At 42.9% G+C, this 21437-nt stretch overlaps 1 protein-coding gene across 1 annotated transcript in view; it reads left to right on the top strand.

The window, feature by feature from the left end:
• Positions 1–20922, top strand: part of EBF2 (EBF transcription factor 2) — a 219743-nt gene extending 198821 nt beyond the window's left edge. Inside the window, 3 exon segments of the mRNA NM_001077939.1 lie at positions 2042–2227; positions 13135–13302; positions 20306–20922. Coding sequence (NP_001071407.1) covers positions 2042–2227; positions 13135–13302; positions 20306–20337 — 386 coding nt within the window. The 3' untranslated portion in view covers positions 20338–20922.
• Positions 20923–21437: the final 515 nt, after the last annotated feature.

Genomic DNA, 21437 nt, shown 5'->3' with positions numbered 1-21437 from the left:
AGAGAGGGTGCAACTCTCTGTCTGAGCCCGCCTGTGTGTCTCTCCATACTTGTTTTCCTCCTAATAAACACTTTACTTGTCTCACGACTCAAAAAAAAAGAAAATGTGTCCCAGATAAGCAATGCAGTGATTGGATTATCTCAACATTAGATGTAGTGTTAGAGTTTCAGCTTTTTAAGTACCAGGTAGAATACTTCAATGGAAATATTTAAAGATACGATGAAGTATTATGAATTTAGAAGAGTTTAGGCTTACTGCAGCCAGATATACAGGTATTATTTGAATAAAATGTACACTTCTGTTATTGTAATCATCAAAATGAATAATGGAAAGAAGCAGAGTTATTGCCATTATTGTTACCTGCACCCAAATTACTAGTACCAAGGGTGGGTGGCTTATATTTGTTTGGTAACCTCTGTTTGTATATTATCTCATATATGAATATATACAAATGTATGCAAATAAATGGGAAACTCAGGTGGCTCAGTGGTAAAGAATCCGCCTGCCAATGTAGGAGATGTAGGAGATGCAGGTTCGACCCCTGGGTTGGGAAAGATCCCCTGGAGGAGGAAATGGCAACCAACTCCAGTATTTTTGCCTGGGAAATTCCATGGAAAAAGGAGCCTGGAAGCTTCAGTCCACGGGGTCACAAAGAGTCAGACACAACTTAGTGGCTGAGCGCACACATACATAGATACAAATATATATAGACAGCAACACAGCTAACTGTGCTTTCATATGTAAAACATATTGTGTAAAGATTTTAGTCACTGAGATTGATTTCATTAAGGTGCTACATTTATCATAAGTCATTTTTTAAAAGGAGTAAATGTTTCTGCTGATATCCCTAACTTTGGGATCATTTTACTTCTAATTTTATTCATCCATTACAAGGGAATTCCTCACTCTCATGCCCAGGGCAAGTTCTTCTTACAGAAATGTGGGTGGGACATTATTACCTTTTGTCCCCCCAAATTTGTGTCATTTCTTTAATACCTTTAGAGGCAGTTATCCAACATGGGTTAGTTCAGGCTAGATTAGGTGATGTCTCTGCTAGGGTTTCAGAAATATGGGGAGAAGCAATTCCGCTTATGGACTGGCTCTCCCTTGCATTCCATTGCTGATGCTTCCAAGTCTTTGGACAGCCCATTTAGATGAACTTGTCAATGCATTTTGAAAACACACCCCACCTCACCCAACAGGGCACAGTAACAACTTCAAACTTCTATAGCTGTGATCAGTAGAATGCTAGTGGCCCTTGCGATGTTACTAGAACTCCTTTCCTTACCACACCCAGAAAAGATGCTCTGGTGCGTGAAATTTGGGAAACACTAGGTTAGCAAAGTTAAACCAGTTTATTTATTCTCTGTTGTTGCTCAGTCCCTAAGTCATAGCCAACTCTTTGTAACCCCATGGACTGCAGCACAACAGGCTCTCTATTCTTCACTGTCTCCTGGAGTTTGCTCAAATTCATGTCCATTGAGTTGGTGATGCTATCTAACCGTCTCATCTCTCCCACCCCTATCTCCTTTTGCCTTCAATCTTTCCAAGCATCAGAGTCTTTTCCAATGAGTCAGCTCTTTGCATCAGGTGGCCTAATTATTGGAGCTTCAGTACCATATATGAATCTTCAATGAATGGCCACCGTATGCACCATCTTCCAAGCTTCATTTGACCAGAGAATGCTTTTCTCAGTGACACCCATCAAGTATCTCAGGGGGCTTTAGTGTTACATGAGATATGATTTGGGAGATGTCACTGCACACTGCCCCTTAGTCAACCACTCCTTAGTGTGAGTTGGAGATGTTGACTGCAAATGGGAAAGAGGAGGACGGTTTTGTGCAGAATGGGGAAGAGATAGGAAGGTATGACAAGTCTGAAGACAAACTGCAGACTTCCCCCTCCAGCCCACAGTCAGCCTGATGGAATTCTACAGACTGGGAGCTTTGTGCACCTACGCTGCCATATTTGGTCTCTGCTGTGTGTGTGAGTGCGCCTGTGCGTCCAGGCTCATTTATCTGGGCTTTTCTTTGTTGTCCAGGATACATCCGCAACACGAGCAGCATCTCTCCACGGGGCTATTCTTCCAGCTCCACCCCCCAGCAGTCTAACTACAGCACCTCCAGTAACAGCATGAATGGCTACAGCAACGTCCCCATGGCCAACCTGGGTGTTCCAGGGTCACCGGGATTTCTCAACGGCTCCCCCACCGGCTCCCCTTATGGAAGTAAGTGCCTTGTCCCTCAGGCCAGCTCTCCCTGCCTCTCTGTCCCTGGGTTTTACTGTCTAGCCTTTTAAGAGACAGTAGCATATCTGCATTTTAGACTCACGGAGGCGTGGTCCAATTTCCTGATGAAACATCCTTCCTGCCATTTGTACATCTCCTTTAGTGGACTTGGGCTTATTGGTTTGTGCTGTGCTATGTCGCTAAGTCGCTTCAGTCATATCTCTTTGTGATCCCATGGACTGTAGCCCACCAGGCTCCTCTGTCCATGGGATTCTCTAGGCAAGAATACTAGAGTGGGTTGCCATGCTCTCTTCCAGAGGATCTTCTCAACCCAAGGATTGAACCTGCGTCTCCTGCTTTGGCAGAGGGTTCTTTACCACTAGCACCACTTACTTAAACCCTTTCAAGAGAAAGAAAAGGAGTGAAACTATTTATTCCCTTTTTACAGAGGAGCAATAGATGTGATTTGTGTGGATGGGAATGAGGAATTAAGACTCCATTTCAGTTAACATGCTGTATGCTTTTTTTAAAAAATTTATATATATATATATATATTTTAAATTTAAATTTATTTAATTGGAGGCTAGTTACTTTACAATATTGTATTGGTTTTGCCACACATCAACATGAATCCACCACGGGTATACATGTGTTCCCTATCCTGAAGCCCTTCCCCGCTCCCTCCCTGTACCATCCCTCCGGGTCATCCCAGTGCACCAGCCCCAAGGATCCTGTATCGAACCTGTATACTTTAAAAAAAATTTATTTGGCCATGCTAGGTCTTAATTGTGGCACACAAGATCTTCAGTTCCTTGACCAGGGGTCATTGAACCTGGGTCCCCTCCACTGGGGCCGTGGAGTCTTAGTCACTGGACCACCAGGGAAGTCCTTCTTCCTTAGGCACTTTCAGATATAGTGTTTTATTTAATCTTCACAAGAACTCTCTGAGGTCAGTATTACCTTCTTGTCATTGGCAAGGAAGTTTAGGTACCCAACAGTTAACTGACTTACCCAAGATCACATAGCTAGGATATAGCAGGGCAAGAATCTGGACAGAGCAGATAGCTTCAGTTTTTCTGTGTAACACATCATCTCCCTTCTCACTTTGCTACATGGCTCTTACCTCCCTTATGTACCTCCAGAGAGATGGAACTTGACTGCTGGTGACTGTGAAATATATGGAGGCAGAAGCTCTTAGTCCTAATCTGTGAATTAACTGCAAGCTAGATGTACTGTGTGCATGCTAAGTTGCTTCAGTCGTGTCCAACTCTTGGTGACCCCATGGACTGGAGCCCACCAGGCTTCTCTGTCTGTGGGATTCTCCAGGCAAGAACACTGGAGTGGGTTGCCATGCTCTCCCTCTAGGGGATCTTCCTGACCCAGGGATCGAACTTGTGGTTTTTACATCTCCTGCATTGGCAGGCAGGTTCTTTACCACTAGTGCCACCTGGGAAGCCTAAGATGTTCTAGGAAGTTATGAAAACTCATTTGCATGGCACCGGGGGCCAAACTGGGGCCTTGTAGAATCGTCCCAGGAGGCTGAGAGAAGATGCTTTTCATACCCCAGATAGGGACCACTTCAGGGCAGAGGATAAGCCGTCCTGTAGAGTCTGAAGATTGAGTGGTGTGTCCGTGAAATGCCACAGCTGATTGCAAGGCTCTGCTGAGAGTCCTCTGTGCAGCTCTCTCTGCTGAGAGTTCTAGTGCAGCTCAGGACATAACGTGCTCAGGTCTGGAGGCCACCGCTCTTAGTTTTAAGGCCTCTGGTTCCCTGCGGACACCCGCCTAGGAGATATTTCTGGATTATCTGTTTGATTCATTACACTCAGCACTCTGCTTTGTGTGGTGAAGATACAGTAACAAGTCGCAGAGGTAGCAGAGGTTGGTTCTTCCAGGACAACGAAACTCGTGTTATTGTAGATGTTACTGAAAGACTGTGTGGGGGAGTCTGGCTGCTCACCTCTCAGAAGCCAATAAACAGCCCAGGTTGGTGGAAAGGAAAATTTGCTTTATTTCAGATGCCGGCAACCGGATGGGGTTGGGGGAGGGTGGCACACGTCTGTCCAAAGGCTGACTCCACCACCCCTCCTCCCACTGGGAAGCATTGGGTCAAGAGCATTTATAGACAGAAGGTGGGCAGGGTCGGGGGACAAGACTAAACCTAGAAACAGTAGTCAGCTCTGACAAGTCAGCTTCAGATTGGTCCATGGTGGTCTGACCAGCATCATCTTGGTTGTTTCAGGTACAGTTAATCTTTACTTCTAGGGTCCACTTGTTCCCATTTCTCTGTGGCCAGTTATCAGAATTGTGGCAGTGCATGTCCTGGGTACAGTCCAGTCATCACATAGTAAACTTCTCCACCTGGTGTTTCAGTATCTTTAAGACAGTTCACAGGATAGGGCTCAGAATATTATCTATGGCCCTTGAGAAAGAACTGAAAGTCCTTGACTATGCTTAATGACTACATTATTATTATTTAGTGTTCTCTATTTTCCTTTGTTTCCACATTTCTCTGATTAAACTTATTCTTTGATTAAAGTTTTCCACAGTCAAAAAGGCAGGCAGAGGACATGGAGTGGAAGGGCCGTTTCACAGACACGTGTTCTGCGTTGTGACCTGTCAGATGGTCCGGGTCAGTTAGATCAGAGGGACTGAGGAAAACAAATGGTTGTTTGCTTCATTTATTTCCTTGCTTGTTTTTACCTTCTCTTGTTCCAAAAATGTATGGGGGGAATATTAATAGTCATATGAGCAGTATGAAAGTATAAAATGGAAACTAGAAGAAACGGATAGAAGAAAAAAAACATGGATAGGAAAATTAGATGAATCCAAGGGTTAGTGTGGATGCCTTTGGGTCTGTTCAAGGGAGTCATTAACTTGGTTCAGAGGCTTACAACAGCGGTCCCCAACTTTTTTGGCACGAGGGACCAGTTTCTTGGAAGACAATTTTTCCATGGACTGGGGGGGGGACAGGGAATGGTTTCGGGTTGATCCAAGCACATTATACTTATCGTGGACTTTATTTCTATCTTGCAGCAATCTCAGGATATTCCACTTTGATTTTAGGGTTAGGGTTCACACTCCTATGAGAGTCTAATGCCGCCACTGCTCTGACAGGAGGCAGAGCTCAGGTGGTAAGGCAAGCGATGGGGAGCGGTTGTAAATACAGAGAAGCTTTGCTCCCTTGCTGTTGCTCATCTCCTGCTGTGCAGCCCAGTTCCTAACAGGCCATGGACCAGTACTGGTCCTGGGGATTAGGGACCCCTGGCTAACAAGATGGTAAGGCAAAGAGAGAAACACTATTTGTTATAAAATTCTACGTCCACACATTAGTAGTAATAGTAGTAGTCAAAGCTCAGGAGAAACTTGATTTTTCAGTGGCTGAGACCTTGGAGAGATTCTCCCATGCATCCATGTGGAGAGTGGACCCCATGTGCAGAAGGGACCACATCGTAATAGCCCCTACGAGGGATGCAAGGGCAGAAGAACCACTGTGTAAATAACGTCCCATGATAACGGTCACAACAATACAAGTAATTTACAATTACATTCAACCTTACAGCCTAACAAGCATGCTCACACATGAGTCCAGTCAGATCTTCACAATAACCTTATGAAAGGGGCTTCCCAAGTGGTGCTAGTGGTAAAGAATCCACCTGCAATGCAGGAGATGCAAGAGACATGGGTTTGATCCCTGGGTTGGGAAGATCCCCTGGCAGAGGACATGGCAACCCACTCCAGTATTCTTACCTGGAGAATCCCATGGACAGTGGAACCTAGTGGGCTACAGTCCATAGGGTTGCAAAGAATCAGACACAATTGAAGTGACTGAGCATTCACACATGGATATAATAATTTATTATGTGTATATAATTAACATATTTATATAATTATATTCATTAATATAATTTACTTTACTAGTATCATCATCATTTTCCCTTCTAAGATATGAAGGGTTATTAACTGACTTACTCAAGGGCTCATGGCCAATAAACAGTAAAAAATGGGGCTAGAACATGTGTCATCAGATCCAGGATATCATGTTTTTAAATTATTCAATCATATTAAAGATATTTCATGTATTTATAGCATACTACTGAGCTGAGCCATAGGAAACTATCTCTTTTTGATGTCCCAAAATGTGCAATTTCATTATGGTCATACATTTATGAATAAAATGTGTATGTTAGGTTGAACTATGTGAAACTGTCATTTTTGTAGATCAAAAATAGTTAATATAGGGACTTTCCTGGTGGCCCAGTGGTTAAGACTGTGTGCTCCCAATGCAGGGATCATGGGTTCAATCCATGGTAAGGGAACTAAGATCCCACATGCACATGGCATGGCCCCCCCCCCAAAAAAAGGTTAATATAACAATGTAGGGTTAAGTGTGGTAATGAGGGAGGGAGAAAGAGGAAAGTAAGACAGGAAGGGGTGGGTGGGGTGTGGATGGACAGAGAGACAGTGAATGGATGAATTAAATTGCCCATCAGATGTTGATGGTATGATGTTTCTTACTAGATAATTCATTCAATAGGAAGGGACCCTTCCCATCCCAGCCAGTGACCACTTCGTCCACTGTCCTTTCTTGATCACTCAATCCCACTGCTACAAGAAAACAGTAACACCCCAAGTCTTCAAATCACCCATTAAAACAAGAGAGCATCCACAAATAGGAAGGCTCCCTGCCCAGAGGAAGGGAAACACATTAGATAAGGTCCTCTTGTATTTCCTACTGGGTCTGTGAGACCCCTTTCACCTTCCTTTTTTGAGGGAAGGTCTGAAGGAATTGCAGACGTGGAATGGGATTCCAAACAATGCATTCTATTACAATAAAATTCCATTCTGTGAAAAAACCGAATACCCCATGGAGTCCATTACAATAGCACATGACCTGTATTTCTACCCACCTAAGTCTCAAATTCTCTGGGAAATACAAAAAAGAAAATAAAAGGCTCAGGGGATACCATTTCATCAGTTCAGTTGCTTGTGTCTGAAAACACCCTTCTCTGATTTTTCATTTTATTTTTTAAACTAGTCTGATGTGGCCAGGGTGTGCCATGGAGCAATCACTTGCCAGAGACGTTAAAAAAGAAATAAAGTCAAGCCTCTTGGTCAAGTTGACTTGCTTTTGTGGCCAATGCAGCGTATCAAAACCCTGCATCTTCACTGCTTTTGCTCTCACACCACTTCAAAAATGGCCAAACAGATGTTTTTTCAATTTCACATACAAACTTCACTTCCTGGCGGTAGTGGTGTGTGCCAAGTTCCAGCTCAGTGCAAGTTTTTATGGCTGAATTCTAAACCCCTGACAATAGGGGGTTATAATGAAATGCTGACAGACCCCTTCACGCCAACAAATGCAATGGCTCGATGCAAAGAAGGATGTGTGCCCAGTGAGTTCCAGCTGGAACCGTGTGAGCCAATCAATCCTAAGAAGCAGAAAAGTGGTTTTTCCTGAACTCCCCATGTTCACAAGAGATTTCTGGGCCAGAAGTACTGGCCTTTCCTTTGGTCTCTATCCGCAGAGAGAGGTGTCCAGAGAAATTTTCAAGTATGCATGATCAACTTTCCTAAAACGGTACATACTGGTGTCCCCAAAGATGTTCTACTCAGCAAGCTTGCAACTCCCAAGGGAACCACTTCTTCCAAAGTTGAATAGTTACCAAGTGGTGCCAAGTTTGAAACAGGATCCATACAGACAGAATCCAACCTGTCCACAGGGTTTCTTTTTTAAAAAAAATTATTTATTTTTAATTGGAGGATAAATTGCTTTACAATTTCGTGTTGGTTTCTGCCATACATCAACATGCATCAGCCATCAGTATATACATGTCCCCTTCCCTCTTGAAACTCCTTCCCAAGTCTCACCCCATCCCACTCCTCTAGGTCATCACAGAGCACCCAGTTTGAGCTTTGCAGGGACTCTTACTTCACTTACATACATAGTCTTGGACTGTGCCTCAGGCCTCAGGGTTTTCATATTTTCAAAAATAAATATCAAGACGTTTTTTCTATTGTAGAGTATTAAATGATTATGTAGAACATTTAGAACACAGATGATAGCTTTTATTGTATTATTATTTAAAAATATTTATTCATTTATTTTGCTGCATTGGGTCTGTGTTGCTGCTTGGGCTTCCTCTAGTTGTGATGAGCAGGGGCTACTCTCTAGCTTTGGTGCACAGGCTTCTCATTTCAGTGACTTCTCTTGCTGTGGACCACGGGTTCTAGAGTGCAGGCTTTAGTAACGGTGGCTCACGGGGCTTAGCTGCGTCAAGGCGTGTGGGATCATAGCTCCTGGATCAGGGATCCAACCTGTGTCCCAAGCATTGGCTAGTGCTTTCTTAACCACTTGACCACCAGGAAAGTCCTGACAATAGCCTTTAAAAGAAAGCATTACTCCTGCCATTAAAACAAAACAAAACAAACAAACAACAAAAACACCTTGTTAATACTTTGGTGTGTTTCTATTGTCTTTTTGTTCAGAAAGGGGGAAAAAATCATAGGACAAGGAGTTGAACATGACTTGGCAACTGAACAAAATGACAATTGTAACCTCATTATAGAGGCTTTGAAAAGCATTTCTAGATAAAAAGGAAACAAAATGATATACTTTATTTCTTTGCAGAGGTAACCAGTGGTAACTTTCAAAGTAAGCCTTGCAGTCATGGATACATATATTTTGAAAACTGCAGCATCTGCTCTGATGCACAGCTAATGGGCTTCTGTCATAAGATGAATGAAAAAGAAAGTAGAAGAAAAATGACAAAATTCTCAAAGTCACAGATATGAAGCTAGGCTCCATAAAATTCATCAGTGATATAGACCTGTGTTCTAAGAATGGAAAACAGATATTAGGAGTGACGTTTACATTGCAGAGTTAACTACAATCAACAAGGTTTTCCCAGGAATTTGTAAATTTATTGGTGCTTTGCTTTTTTTTGTAGCAGAAAGGTTAACAGGTAACCTTGTTTACAGGCAATTAAGCCTTAGATTGAAGAGAAATGTTAATGTCAGGAAAGCTATTATGTCTATTGCTAAGGATTGTATTATTTTTTACCAAAGAAATAAGAGATTTTTCCATTTGTTTCTTTTAACAGCTTTTACTGTTTTCTGCTACATCAAAAGTCATACATATTCATTATAGAAAATTTTGAAAATATAGATGAGTAAAAGGAAGAAATTCAAAATTTTCACAATCCTGTCTGCTAGATAATGTCATTAAAAATTTGGGTGTGGGAATTCCCTGGCAGTCCAGTGGTTAGGACTCCGATCTCTCACTGCGGAGGCCCAGGTTCAGTCCCTGATCATGGAACTAAGATCCAACAAGCCACATGATACAGCCAAAAAAAAAAAAAAAATTGGATGCCTATCACATCCTATTACACTTTTGTTTTGTATGTTTTTTTTAAAAGTAAAAGTGGGTTCATTGTCTGTATTATTATGTGTTCTGCTTTACTCATCTGAGGATGCATATCTTTCCATGCCATTAAACACTCTTCTTTAATCTTAGTTTTAACGTTTGCCTAGTGTTCCATTTCATGGATTTAATATAGTTTATCCTACTGCTAGTCATTTCACTTATTTCCCAGTTTTTCATGATTATAAAAATGTCCTTGGATTTTTTTTTTTTTTTGCACATTTATGATTACCTCCTTGGAATTAATTTCTGGAAATTAAATTACTGGGTTAAAAGACATGGACGTTTTCAAATACTTTGATACATATTACCAAAGTTCCTCCAGAGAGGTTAGCACTCCCCTTAGAAAAGGAGAGTATCTGTTTCCCTGCCCTCTTAATTTTTTCTTAATCTTTATCAATTTGGCAAGTGGAAAATAACATCTCATTACTGTTTTAATTTGCATCTGATTACTAATTGGTCTGACCATTTATAGGTCTATAAAGGCCTTTTGGTTATTTTCATTTTTCCTTCTGTGACATTTCTTTTCATGTCCTTTGCCTATTTTTCTATTGGGACGTTTCCTGATTAGTTTATAAAAACCTATTAGCTACTGAGGATCTGAATATATCTAAATAAATTATGAAAAATAGTTTTCCTAATTTGTCATTTGCCTTTTCTGTATGTGTCATAGAAATTTTTTGTTACATGACAAATCTATCTTATGATGTTCTGTTTAGGCTTTGGGGTGGAAAGGATGAGGTAAATTATATAACTTCCTCATTTTTCTACTAGCTCCTTTATAATTTTGTTTTTAAAAATAACCCTTTAATCTATTTAGATTTATTTTTGGGTTTAATATGAGGATGCACTCTAAATTTTGTCTCCAAATGGCTAGTGTATTGTTCCTATGTGTTTATTTCCCCACTAATTTGAAATGTCACCTTTATTAAGTTTTAATTCTCCTATATATCCAGATCTATTTCTGGACTCTATTTTCTCCAAGGATTTGTCTGTCTATGTCTATGCTGGTATAACACTGATTTCATTGGTATAGATCTATAATAAGTTTTAATATCTGTTAAGATATTAAGGCTTCTTTAAAAAAATTTAAATGAAACTTCTGGCTCTTACAGCATTTTTTAAAATAAACATAGAAATTATGTTTGCTAACATAGGCATATTAAAATTCCTTTTAGGATTTTTATTATAAACATATTAAATTTTAAATTTGTATATAATCTGACATTTTGCAAAAATTTTGTTTAAAATATTTTAAATGGGCACTTTGCAGCTCTGTGTTTATTCAACTCTGCAGCAATTTTATGTCACTTGGTGAAGTCTGAGATGACTCCTTTCCCACTGAGAGGTGGCCACGCTAATAAGCATGCTTTAGGATCTGTTACTAGAAATGACTCATATGCTGAATATAAATGGAATTAAGTATATGTATGCATGTGTGTGTGTGCCTAATTCACATTATAAAAACTCTCCTCTCTCATGCTGTATGAGGGGAGATTCTGCTATTGCAGACCCAGAAACCAAGGCGCCATTTTGGTACCCGCATGGATCACACGGTATGGCAGAGACTGGATGGTGGTCAGAATCAGGGGTTTCCGCGTAGCAGCTTTCCTTTGGCCTCTAATTCTGTACCTTACATAAAGAGGAGAGGTCCCAGCCACTCACCCTGTGCACACACACACATTTCATTGATGCTAAAACCAAGGCTAGAGAGGAGACTGACTTGAACCTGAGAATAAAATTCATTCTCCAGGCTTAACCCTGTATCCTCTTCCATGTGCATGCATGCTAAGGTGCTTCAGTCGTATCTGACTCTTTGCCACCCTGTGGACTGTGACCCCACTAGGCTCCTCTGTCCATGGGATTCTCTAGCCAAGAATACTGGAGTGAGTTACCATGCCCTCCTCCAGGGGATCTTCCTGACCCAGGGATCAAAGTCCTGTCTCTTATGTCTTGTGTATTGGCAGGCGGATTCTTTACCACTAGCGCTACAAATACCACCAATTTTTTTCTTTTGAAGACTGGGATGTATTCCAGTGCTTCCTTTTGCATTGCCCTTTAAACCAGGACCATTTCTGGATGAGCAGTTTTTTTTTTAGATAAAGCTTTTTTTTTTTTTTTTTTTAAGTCTTTGGTTTGTAGATCGGCTGTAAAAGACATTGCATGGGAGGCATGCCGTATTATTGCTTTGTATACTCCATTGTGTGAACACAGCCGAATGTCTACGTTTATAGGGAGAGGGGAAAAATGAGGATGGAGTCTTGCAAAGGCCATCAGAACACTGGACCTCCAAAATTCACCTTATACTTGAAACATTAACTTGCATTCATGTCCTCAGTTTCAGATTTACTTGTGGACTATCTGGACTACTGATGATCTGAAGTAGAAGTCAGCACTCTTAGCCTTTATTATGGCCTTTGCCATTATGTTGCAGTAATTCTAAGTCATATGACTTGGGACAGTTCAGAATTCTGGACACTAGAATGAGTCCCTGAAACTTGACCATATACTATAAAATGCTATCTCTAACAATTTTATGTGTGTGAACTCAAGTTTACCTCTTTTTCGAGCAAATTGAACCTGGAAGAAAATTATCTTCTTGTATGATGTAAGTTGGTGGAGTATCTGACATTAAGAGGTGGGGCGCTTTGTTGTGTAAGTTGCCTTTATTTTTCTTGGAAATCACAACAGTTAGCTTTTGGCTTCCTTGAAGTCATTTTAATATTAATACTGGTGTGTTTTTTTCCTACACATTACATCAGAGGAGGCTGCCTTGCAGCTTTATTTCCCAGGAGCTCTGAAAGTAGAGGGAGAAGGGAGGTAATCTCTTCAATGTTAATAAACTTTTACATTTAATGAGGAAGTGGCCCATAGAGATGGCACGCTCCGAGAAGATGCCTACCCTACAGAGCAAATCTCTGGTGCCCTGAGAACTGCCAGGGAGGCACATGGCTCCCAGACAGGATTACATTTTAGGATTAAAAAAAAAAAAGAGGTTTCTGTTTTTTAGTAGACTTGATCATTTTTCAGAGGTTGGTCTTAGCCTTCTCGTGTTGAGCTTCTATTGGGTTGGCCAAAAAGTTTGTTTGGGTTTTTCTACAATACCTTTCAGAGAAATCTGAACAAACGTTTTGGCCAACCCAGTACTTGTGGATTAAGACCTATAACAATATGACCTCCTGCTGATGCCTTCCTGACTCTTCCAGGCAGAAAAGCACCCGGCCCGGATGTATCTCCTTAGCATCGTGTTCACTCCTCCGATAGGATGATGACCCTAATCATTGTTTCATTTGTCTATTCCTTCCAAGGGACAGGGCAGGGTCATTGTCACATTCAACTTCTTCTCAAATCCTTGGAATCTGGAACAAAGCCTGGAACAAACACGTAATTTTGCAATCAGTATGTTCTGGTTGTATGTACTGAAGAAAGAACTTAACTCCTAGATCTTTCTCTTTCTAAAGAAGGACTGTCCTTTGCTTTCCAGTCATGTCATCAAGTCCCACTGTTGGATCTTCCAGCACATCCTCCATCCTCCCGTTTTCCTCTTCAGTTTTTCCTGCTGTCAAACAGAAGAGTGCCTTTGCCCCTGTCATCAGGCCCCAAGGCTCCCCTTCGCCTGCCTGCTCCAGTGGCAATGGAAACGGATTCAGAGGTAAGCAAGCTGTAGCACCTTGGGAGTCAGCGTGGTTCATGTGCCACAGAGTCCACAAAGTGAGAGCAAACAGCCCTGTAGCCTTCTGTCTCTAGCCATTTCCCTACAAGGAGCTGCTTTGGTGTTTTCATCGTGGGACCAGCATGTCTTGTAGAACTGGGCTAGTTCTCTATCCTAGGGCAAGATCGGGGAATAACAGAGGAGTCAGACAACTCTGCAAGGACACAGAATAGGTAGGGTGGTGGCTCAGACAGTAAAGAATTCACCTGCAGTGTGGGAGACGTGGATTCAGTCCCTGGGTTGGGAAAATCCCCTGGAAGAGGGCATGGCAACCCACGCCAGTAGTCTTGCCTGGAAAATCCCCAGGGACAGAGAAGCTTAGTGGGCTACAGTCCACAGGGTTGCAAAGAGTCAGACATGACTGAGCAACTAAGAACAGAGCCATGTGGACCCTCCAGGAGTGTCTGGACTCTCCAGATGTTGCTTTTTTTTTTTTTTTTTTTTAAGCTCTACTGGGTCGTCATTGCTGTGCAAACTTTTCTCTAGTTGCAGCAAGTGAGGGCTGCTCTCTAGTTGTGGTGTGAGGGCTTTTCTTGTTGCTGAGCACAAGCTCTAGAGCACCAGGCTTCAGTAGTTGTGGCTCCCAGTTTCTGGAGCACAGGCTCAGTAGTTGTGGTGCATGGGCTTAGTTCCTCCACAGTCAGTACATGGGATCTTCCTGGATCAGGGATCAAACCTGTGTCTGCTGCATTGGCAAGTGCATTCTTCACCACTGAGCTGCCAGGGAAGCCCTCCAGACCTCCAGACCATGGTCCACAACACCATGTCACTATTTCCCTTAAGGTACCTGACCACCACAGCAGGTGCCACATGAATCGGCTTGCCACCCACACTGCATTCCCAGTCCCATGGACAAGATCCTTCAGAAGCAACCAGCGAGTTCTGCGAATTCTGGTTTCATGCTGGTGAAATTGATAGCAGGTGCCCGATCAGGGGTGGGGTAGAAAAGAAAGGAAGAAAGATATACTGTGTCTAAGAACAAGCATTAATATCACCCATCAGACCTGTTCTTCAGTGATGTCCTAAAATATAATATGACATGATGTAGCACGCATATGATGAGCACATGAGAATTTAATCACCTCACTGTGAATGGGAGCAGCTGATGGCATGAGAGCAAATTGGAAACTGCTGAGCGCTGGGGGAGCCTGACGCCCCACATTATTTTTAGGCTGCTCCTTGCGTCTTGACATGCAAAACATTCACGACAGGTGGTGTTGGATAAAACCAAAAAGGGCAGAAGTTTGGGTAACCCTTCGTGGATCAAAGCCTCTGAGGTCAGCACAGCCTCAATGGACTGTGTTGACCTTGGAACTGCCTCTGCCTGGTGGCTTTATGATTGCACGGGGGATCCTGAGCCTTGTGTGTGGGCTACTTGTGGGGGGATACTTGTGAGGGTGTCTTCGCTAGCTGGCGCTGAGCACGGCTCTGGGAGGTATGGCCTGTTCCTGCCACGTCTCTACCATTTGAGTGATGGTGCCTCCTCGAAGTCAAGTGACTTGACAGACAAACTGTGAAATAAGATTTGAAAATCCAGCCCTCAGAAGAGCCCCTGAAAATTCTTTTGCTTCTAATGAGACAAAGCAGCTGGGTCTACATGCCACCCAGCATGGGAATAGTTGGAAACATCTGTATATTTGAAGGGAAAAAAAAAATATATATATATATTTTGCTTTTCATCCAGATGTCAGATTCAGTGAGAAGCAGGCTGAGCCTGTAGCTAAGCATCTCCACTGCCCTGTCTCTCATCAAGGGCCAGTGGTTTCTAGCTTAGCATGAGGGGACATGCCCAGAACTTTCCCCATGATGGCCTTACCTCCAGACTGGAATAGGAGAACAGTTGCTGAATTTTTAAAAATTTATTTATTTATTTATTTTTCTTTTTTAATATAAATTTATTTATTTTAATTGGAGGCTAATTACTGTACAATATTGTATTGGTTTTGCCATACATCAACATGCATCTGCCACGGGTGTACACGTGTTCCCCATCCTGAACCTCCTCCCACCTCCCTCCCCATTTATTTTTAATTGAAGGATAATTGCTTTACAATATTATGTTGGTTTCTGCCATACATGAACATGAATCAGCCATAGCTCTACATATGTCCCCTCCTACCTGCCCCTCTAAGTTGTCACAGAGCTCCAGTTTGAGTTCCCTGAGTCATACAGCAAATTCCCACTGGCTATCTATCTTATATATGGTAGTATATATATTTCCATATTTTGTATTGGAGTATAGGGGATGACTCAGTGGTAAAGAATCTGCCTGCCAATGCAAGAGTTGTGGGTTCAATCCCTGGGTAGGGAAGATCCCCTGAAGTGGGGCATGGCAACCCACTCCAGTATTCTTGCCTGGGAAATCACATGGACAGAGAAGCCTGGCAGACTACAGTCCATGGGGTCGCAAAGAGTCAGATGGGACTTAGCAACTAAACAACAACATAGCTGATTAACAGTTTTAGGTGAACAGCAAAGGAACTCAGCCATACATATACATGTATCCATTCTCCCCCAAACTCCCCTCCCATCCAGGCTGCCACATTACATTGAGCAGAGTTCCCTGTGCTATACAGTAGGTCCCTGTTGGTTATCCGTTTTAAGTATAACAATTGCTGAGTTTTTGCCACATCTTCTCCTTCCCCACCACCTCTTCAGCAGTGATGTCTCTGCTTTCCAAGTCTTATGGTTTTAGTCATGTCCCTTAAGTCTGGTGGGGGCCACACAGGTCTCATCAGGGAAATGCAGAGTGAGAGGCCCAAGAAGGACTAAGGGTGAGTGCAAGTGTCAGAGGAGGAAAGGGAGGGTACAGCTTTTCCCTCCTTCCAGGCAACTCTTGCCAGTATTTTCAGCTTCACTTGGAGGAAGAAAAGTATAACTTGACTGCCACCTGCCACCCCTCTCTCATGCAGGGACTGAGTTGGGGAGCAGAGCTAGTTGACTCAGATTTTTTGGGTCTTTGGTATCCAGGGTGACCCACCTAGGAGTCCTACCTGGCTCTTGGCCCTCAGAGAGGCCAGGACAAATATTTTACTGGCTGCCATGGCCTGGAATCCCCACTGTGCTGGTGGCTGCATGCCCAAGGCCCTCTGTGGTCCACTGGTCAGAATGGAGTTGTGTGACCCTATGGACCGTAGCCTATCAGGCTTCTCTGTCCATGGGGTTCTCCAGGCAAGAAAACTGGAGTGGGTTGCCCTTCCCTCCTCCAGGTTGGAGTCTTAAAACTCCCTCCAAATTCCCTTGGTGATTTGAACCTTAAGATGGAGGAGGAGGATGGGGAGGGGCTGGAGAAGGAAAAGGTGGAAGAGAAGGAGAAAAGAACAAAAAGGACACTTAAATTAGGAATTGGAGACTAAAAAACTTAGAAAGAGTTATGAAAATATAAAGTTGTGCATGGAGAAATAATTCTTCGGAGAACCTCAAAGACTACCCACGGTGGGAAGAATGCTGGAACAATGGGACATGACATTAATCAGAGTTCCCTGTGCTACACAGTATGTCCTTGTATATGAACTTGACTTCATCAGATGTTGCTGGAATTGGAGCTCAGCCTCCCTCATGCTGGGGCATCTATACTAGTCACTGTCATCCAAGAACCTTGGGTTCCTAGACTGTTAAACAGGAGAACTGATTGCTCTCTCTCAAGGTTGTTGAGAAGTTATGTGTGTGAAGAACCAGGAAAAGCAAAGGACGTGCCTGGCAGAGAGAGGCTGGGGCTGACAAAGGATGCCTTCCAGAAGCCTTCACTCCTGTTCTTCCTCATTTGGACCAGGTGACCAGCAGCTCAAGGTCCAGCAACACCAGGTGTCCCGTTGGTGCAGAGACAGAGAGAGCCGAGCTGACCTTGAATGTGCTGCCCACAACCACTGAATGAAGGGATCCTGGGGTGGTGGTGGCTGAATGGCAGGATGCTGCATCTCTTGAGGGACAGACAGTGGGAGAGTGAAAAGATGGTCTGAGGTGGAGCCTGAAAATCACAGGCTGAGAGGGAGGTTCTTCTCTTCTCCTGCTGTAAGGTGAGGTGGTCTCAGTTGCCTGCAGGAAGATTGCACAGCCAACACTCTCCAAGACTCGTGGACCGTGCCTGGACCCCACATGTAAGATGCCGGACCGAGCACTTGACACGAATTATCTTGTTCCAGCATCCTGTGAGCCAAAGGCAAAGGTCATCCAGTTATCACCATGTCTAGTTAAGGAGCTCATCCAGGACCACACAGCCAGTGACTGAAGAACTTGAACTCAGACATTTTGACCCCAGAGCCTGAGTTCTGGCAGCCCTTAGTCTCTCTGGGGACAGAAATATTATAGTAGTTCCTCTGTTCAGCATTCATCCGTACCTACTTTCTACCTGAAAGTAACTGTTACAATTCCCATAAAATGTCAAAGGTAAAAAGAAATTGGACAACGTGCAGTTACGCATTTTCCCAATTAACTTTTGCTTTGTGTCTGTTGGTGACAGTTTCTTTTTTTAAAAAACTTTTTATTTTGCATTGGGGTGTAGCCAATTAACAATGTTGTGATACTTTCAGGCGAACATCAAAGGGCCTCGGCCATACATATACAGGTGTCTGTTTCCCCGCAAGCTCCCCTCCCATCCAGGCTGCCACATGACATTGAGCAGAGTTCTCTGTGCTGTACAATAGGCCCTTATTGGTTATCCATTTTAAATATAGCGGTGTGGTGGACATGTACACACTGGCAACGGTTTCTACAAGCAAGAAGTCAGGGTCACCACGGAGCAGAGTCTCGCCCACCCAAGTGCCCAACGTGACACCAGGAAGAAGCAAAATCCGTGAAATATATTTTTCTCCAGACATGCAGTGGATCTTGTTCTCAGAGAGGCTCTGCCCTTTTAATAAGCCCTTTAGATAACTCTCTTGAGGATGCAGGAAAAGGAAGGGGCTGATGAGGCTGAAGTGTAATAGACAAGTTAAAGTTGAAAACGTGAGCCCCGGACCTACTGCCGGGGAGCTCAATGTGCCCTATTCATTTCACCCACCTTCCACCTCATTTATCAGGCATTCACAGTTGATGAGTATAGATTGTCAAGATAATATTATGCGCTATGTGCCAGATTCATTTTCCAGCTCCCTCCAGGAGGAAAAAAAAAAAAAAGAATAATAAAAAAAACCAAAACCCTCCTACACTCTGGGATAATTACCAGAGTTCCTATATCTCCAAATCATCGGGGAGTGTCCAGAATTGAACTGCCTTTATTGAAAAGTTACATCGATTCAATATATAGTAATACAGGCAAAAATAATTAAGGCTTTGCTAGCTGTGTAAGACCTTAATCCGGATCTCACAAACATTCAATAAAGGCTGTATGGGCAGGGAAATAGACGGCTGACAATCTTGTCTGAGAAGACGAGCTGGCATAGAGAGAAGGGGTAGAGATAGAGGGAGGAGGAGCAAGGAGGGGAGGGGGTAGGAAAGAAGAAGGAAGGAAGGAAGTGGGTGGAGAGAGATGTTGGAAGAAGCAGGAAGAAATTTGGCCATTTGCTTATAAGCCTAGTGAGCACCATTTGGCCAAACACTTCTGTGATGTTTGATAAGCCCTCTAGATGAGGCTTTGACAATAAACCTCAAAGGATCAAATTCTAGATACAGTGTGACATTTGGACACAAGGAAACTACTCTGCCAGGTTCTAAGAATGTGCAAGTTTGGTAGGTTCATCCCCTGAAAGCCAAGGCCAGAGGGATGCATTTTTTTTTTTTTGGGGGGGGTTGCATATTGGTGTGTGATTTTTCTACATTGTGCTGACGCTGCTTTACTTCTCATATCAAGGGGACACCTTGAACCTGATACCACCCAGGCAAGCATTTTCCACTTGACCAGACGGATACTGCACTAGGGACTAGGATGGATAGATGGACTAGGGCCCTGGACACTGCACTTGGACTGGGGGTGAAGAGTAGAGATTGGGGTGACTCCTAAATTAGGGCTAAATTAAGTTAGCCCTTCTGTCCCAGTGAATCAGCATCCCTTAGTGAATGGCCATCACAGATATGAAAGTTGCTCAGTTGTGTGTCTGACTCTTTGCGACCCCATGGACTATACAGTCCATGGAATTCTCCAGGCCAGAGTACTGGAGTGGGTAGCCTTTCCCTTCTCCAGTGGATCTTTCCAACCCGGGAATAGAACCGGGGTCTCCTGCATTGCAGGCAGATTCTTTACCAACTGAACTATGAGGGAAGCCCAGATAGTGGTGCACCCCAAAGGAAGATGAACCAGTTAGAAAACTCATCAAATTTCAGCTCTGATTTATTATAAATGATGCCTTGTAAGTAACTCAATAGGCTTGGCACCTGGAATTTATTTTCCTCTTCCAGCTAAGTGATTTGAAACTGTGTAATCTAGAAATTATTTTAGTCTAATAATGAAAACTATTTTACACATATATCCATATTACAATTTAGTACATGTTTATATGTCAAGTATACAACCCATTAATATGAAATGCAACATGATTCTTAGCCTCTGAAGCAAAATTTCAGCAAGCTTTGTGTTAGGTTCAGTGATTCAGTAAGGCAGCAAGCTTTATGTTACATTCAGTGATTAAGGCTTCAGTGCCTCTCACGCATTGTCTGCTAAACCAGTGCGGTACTCAGGCACTTCACTTGTGTCCCTGACTCTTTGTGACCTCTTGGACCACAGCCCACCAGGCAAGAATACTGGAGTGGGTTGCCATTTACTTCTCCAGGGGCTCTTCTTGACCCAGGGATCGAACTGAGTCTCTTGCATCTCCTGCATTGGCAGGCAGGTTCTTTACCACTGCACCACCTGGGACCTGAGGACAGTGGGTTCCCATATCAGCTGAAGGTACCATCACCCTGGATTGTTCGAGACTGTCCATCCCATCCCCTACCCCTCTCTCTGGGTTCTAGACTTTAATGTAAAGAGTCTCTAAGCCTCATGCTTGTGTCCACTCTTTCCTTACAGCCATGACTGGACTTGTCGTGCCCCCGATGTAAAGAAGAGGAAGAACAGCTTTCTTATAGCACAAAACTACTTACTCTGATGGACCGATAACAAAGAAAGTGCTAGGAGCTCTCTGGGGAGAGCTGTGCCCCCGGGTGAACATGATGGACTGATCTGGCTTTGCAAGGAGCCACCTCTTAACCTGGTCTCCTGTTTCTCATGTAGCTCTGATGGTAGCTACACAAACTGACCCTCTTGGGAACAAGGACAAAAGATGTCATTGACGTAGTCAGTGCTAAGAGCAGAAATGCAATTCTTTGTTACGAACATTATGAGAACCACCTTCCTATGTTTGTAAAATATTTAAGAAAAAAAATTGGCAAACAATTCATGCTTAATATTTTGGATACTATTTGTTTTTCTTTGTAGGAAAAAAAAAAGTTGAAAGTTTCTATTTTCTATGAAGCCTTTCAGATACCAATTTAGTTTATGCAGAAAAAAAAAATTGAACAAAACAGGGTACCAGCATGAAAGACTTTGTTAAAACGAAACCTGAATCGAATGATGAAATGTGCTTGTATGTGTGTTTGCTTATAGTTTAATCTCCTTAAAAAACAAACAAACAAACAAAAAAAAAACAAAAAAAGGGAAAAATTTTTAAATGTTTTACAATTATTTAAATAAATAAATGTGTAACTTATTGTAAGTAGAGGTAGAAATTCAGACCTTTTTGGAAGAGAGAGGAATTTCTCTTCCTGATGTAAAATGGAAGTGATGCAAACAGGTAGTAACAAGTTTAAAAGGTGTGTGATTATTACTGCAGTTACTTACTAGACTCTTATCCCCTGCCCTGCATCCCCCTCTTTTTCCATCATTTTATTGACCCACATATTAGTACCTACATAAGGTACTAATATGTACCTTATGTAGAACAACCCGGTGCAGAGACAAAGATGCACGTCCTTGCACTTACACAAATACTCAAACCCGTCCATCCATTCCCAGCTCCGTCCGCTTTCTAATAGCCTCCATGTCCCTTTTGGTATTCACTCTTTGTGAATATATAATTTTTAAGAATTCACATTAGCTCCCGAACTTCTCCCCAGAGAAGTGCAGAGAATTCCCCTGTCTCAGTGCACCCCTGGCCTTGCGA

The sequence above is a fragment of the Bos taurus genome, chromosome 8 (assembly GCF_002263795.3).
Source record: "Bos taurus isolate L1 Dominette 01449 registration number 42190680 breed Hereford chromosome 8, ARS-UCD2.0, whole genome shotgun sequence".
NCBI lineage: Eukaryota > Metazoa > Chordata > Mammalia > Artiodactyla > Bovidae > Bos > Bos taurus.
The sequence above is the reverse complement of the archived record's forward strand: the minus strand, read 5'-3'. Positions and strand labels throughout refer to the sequence as shown.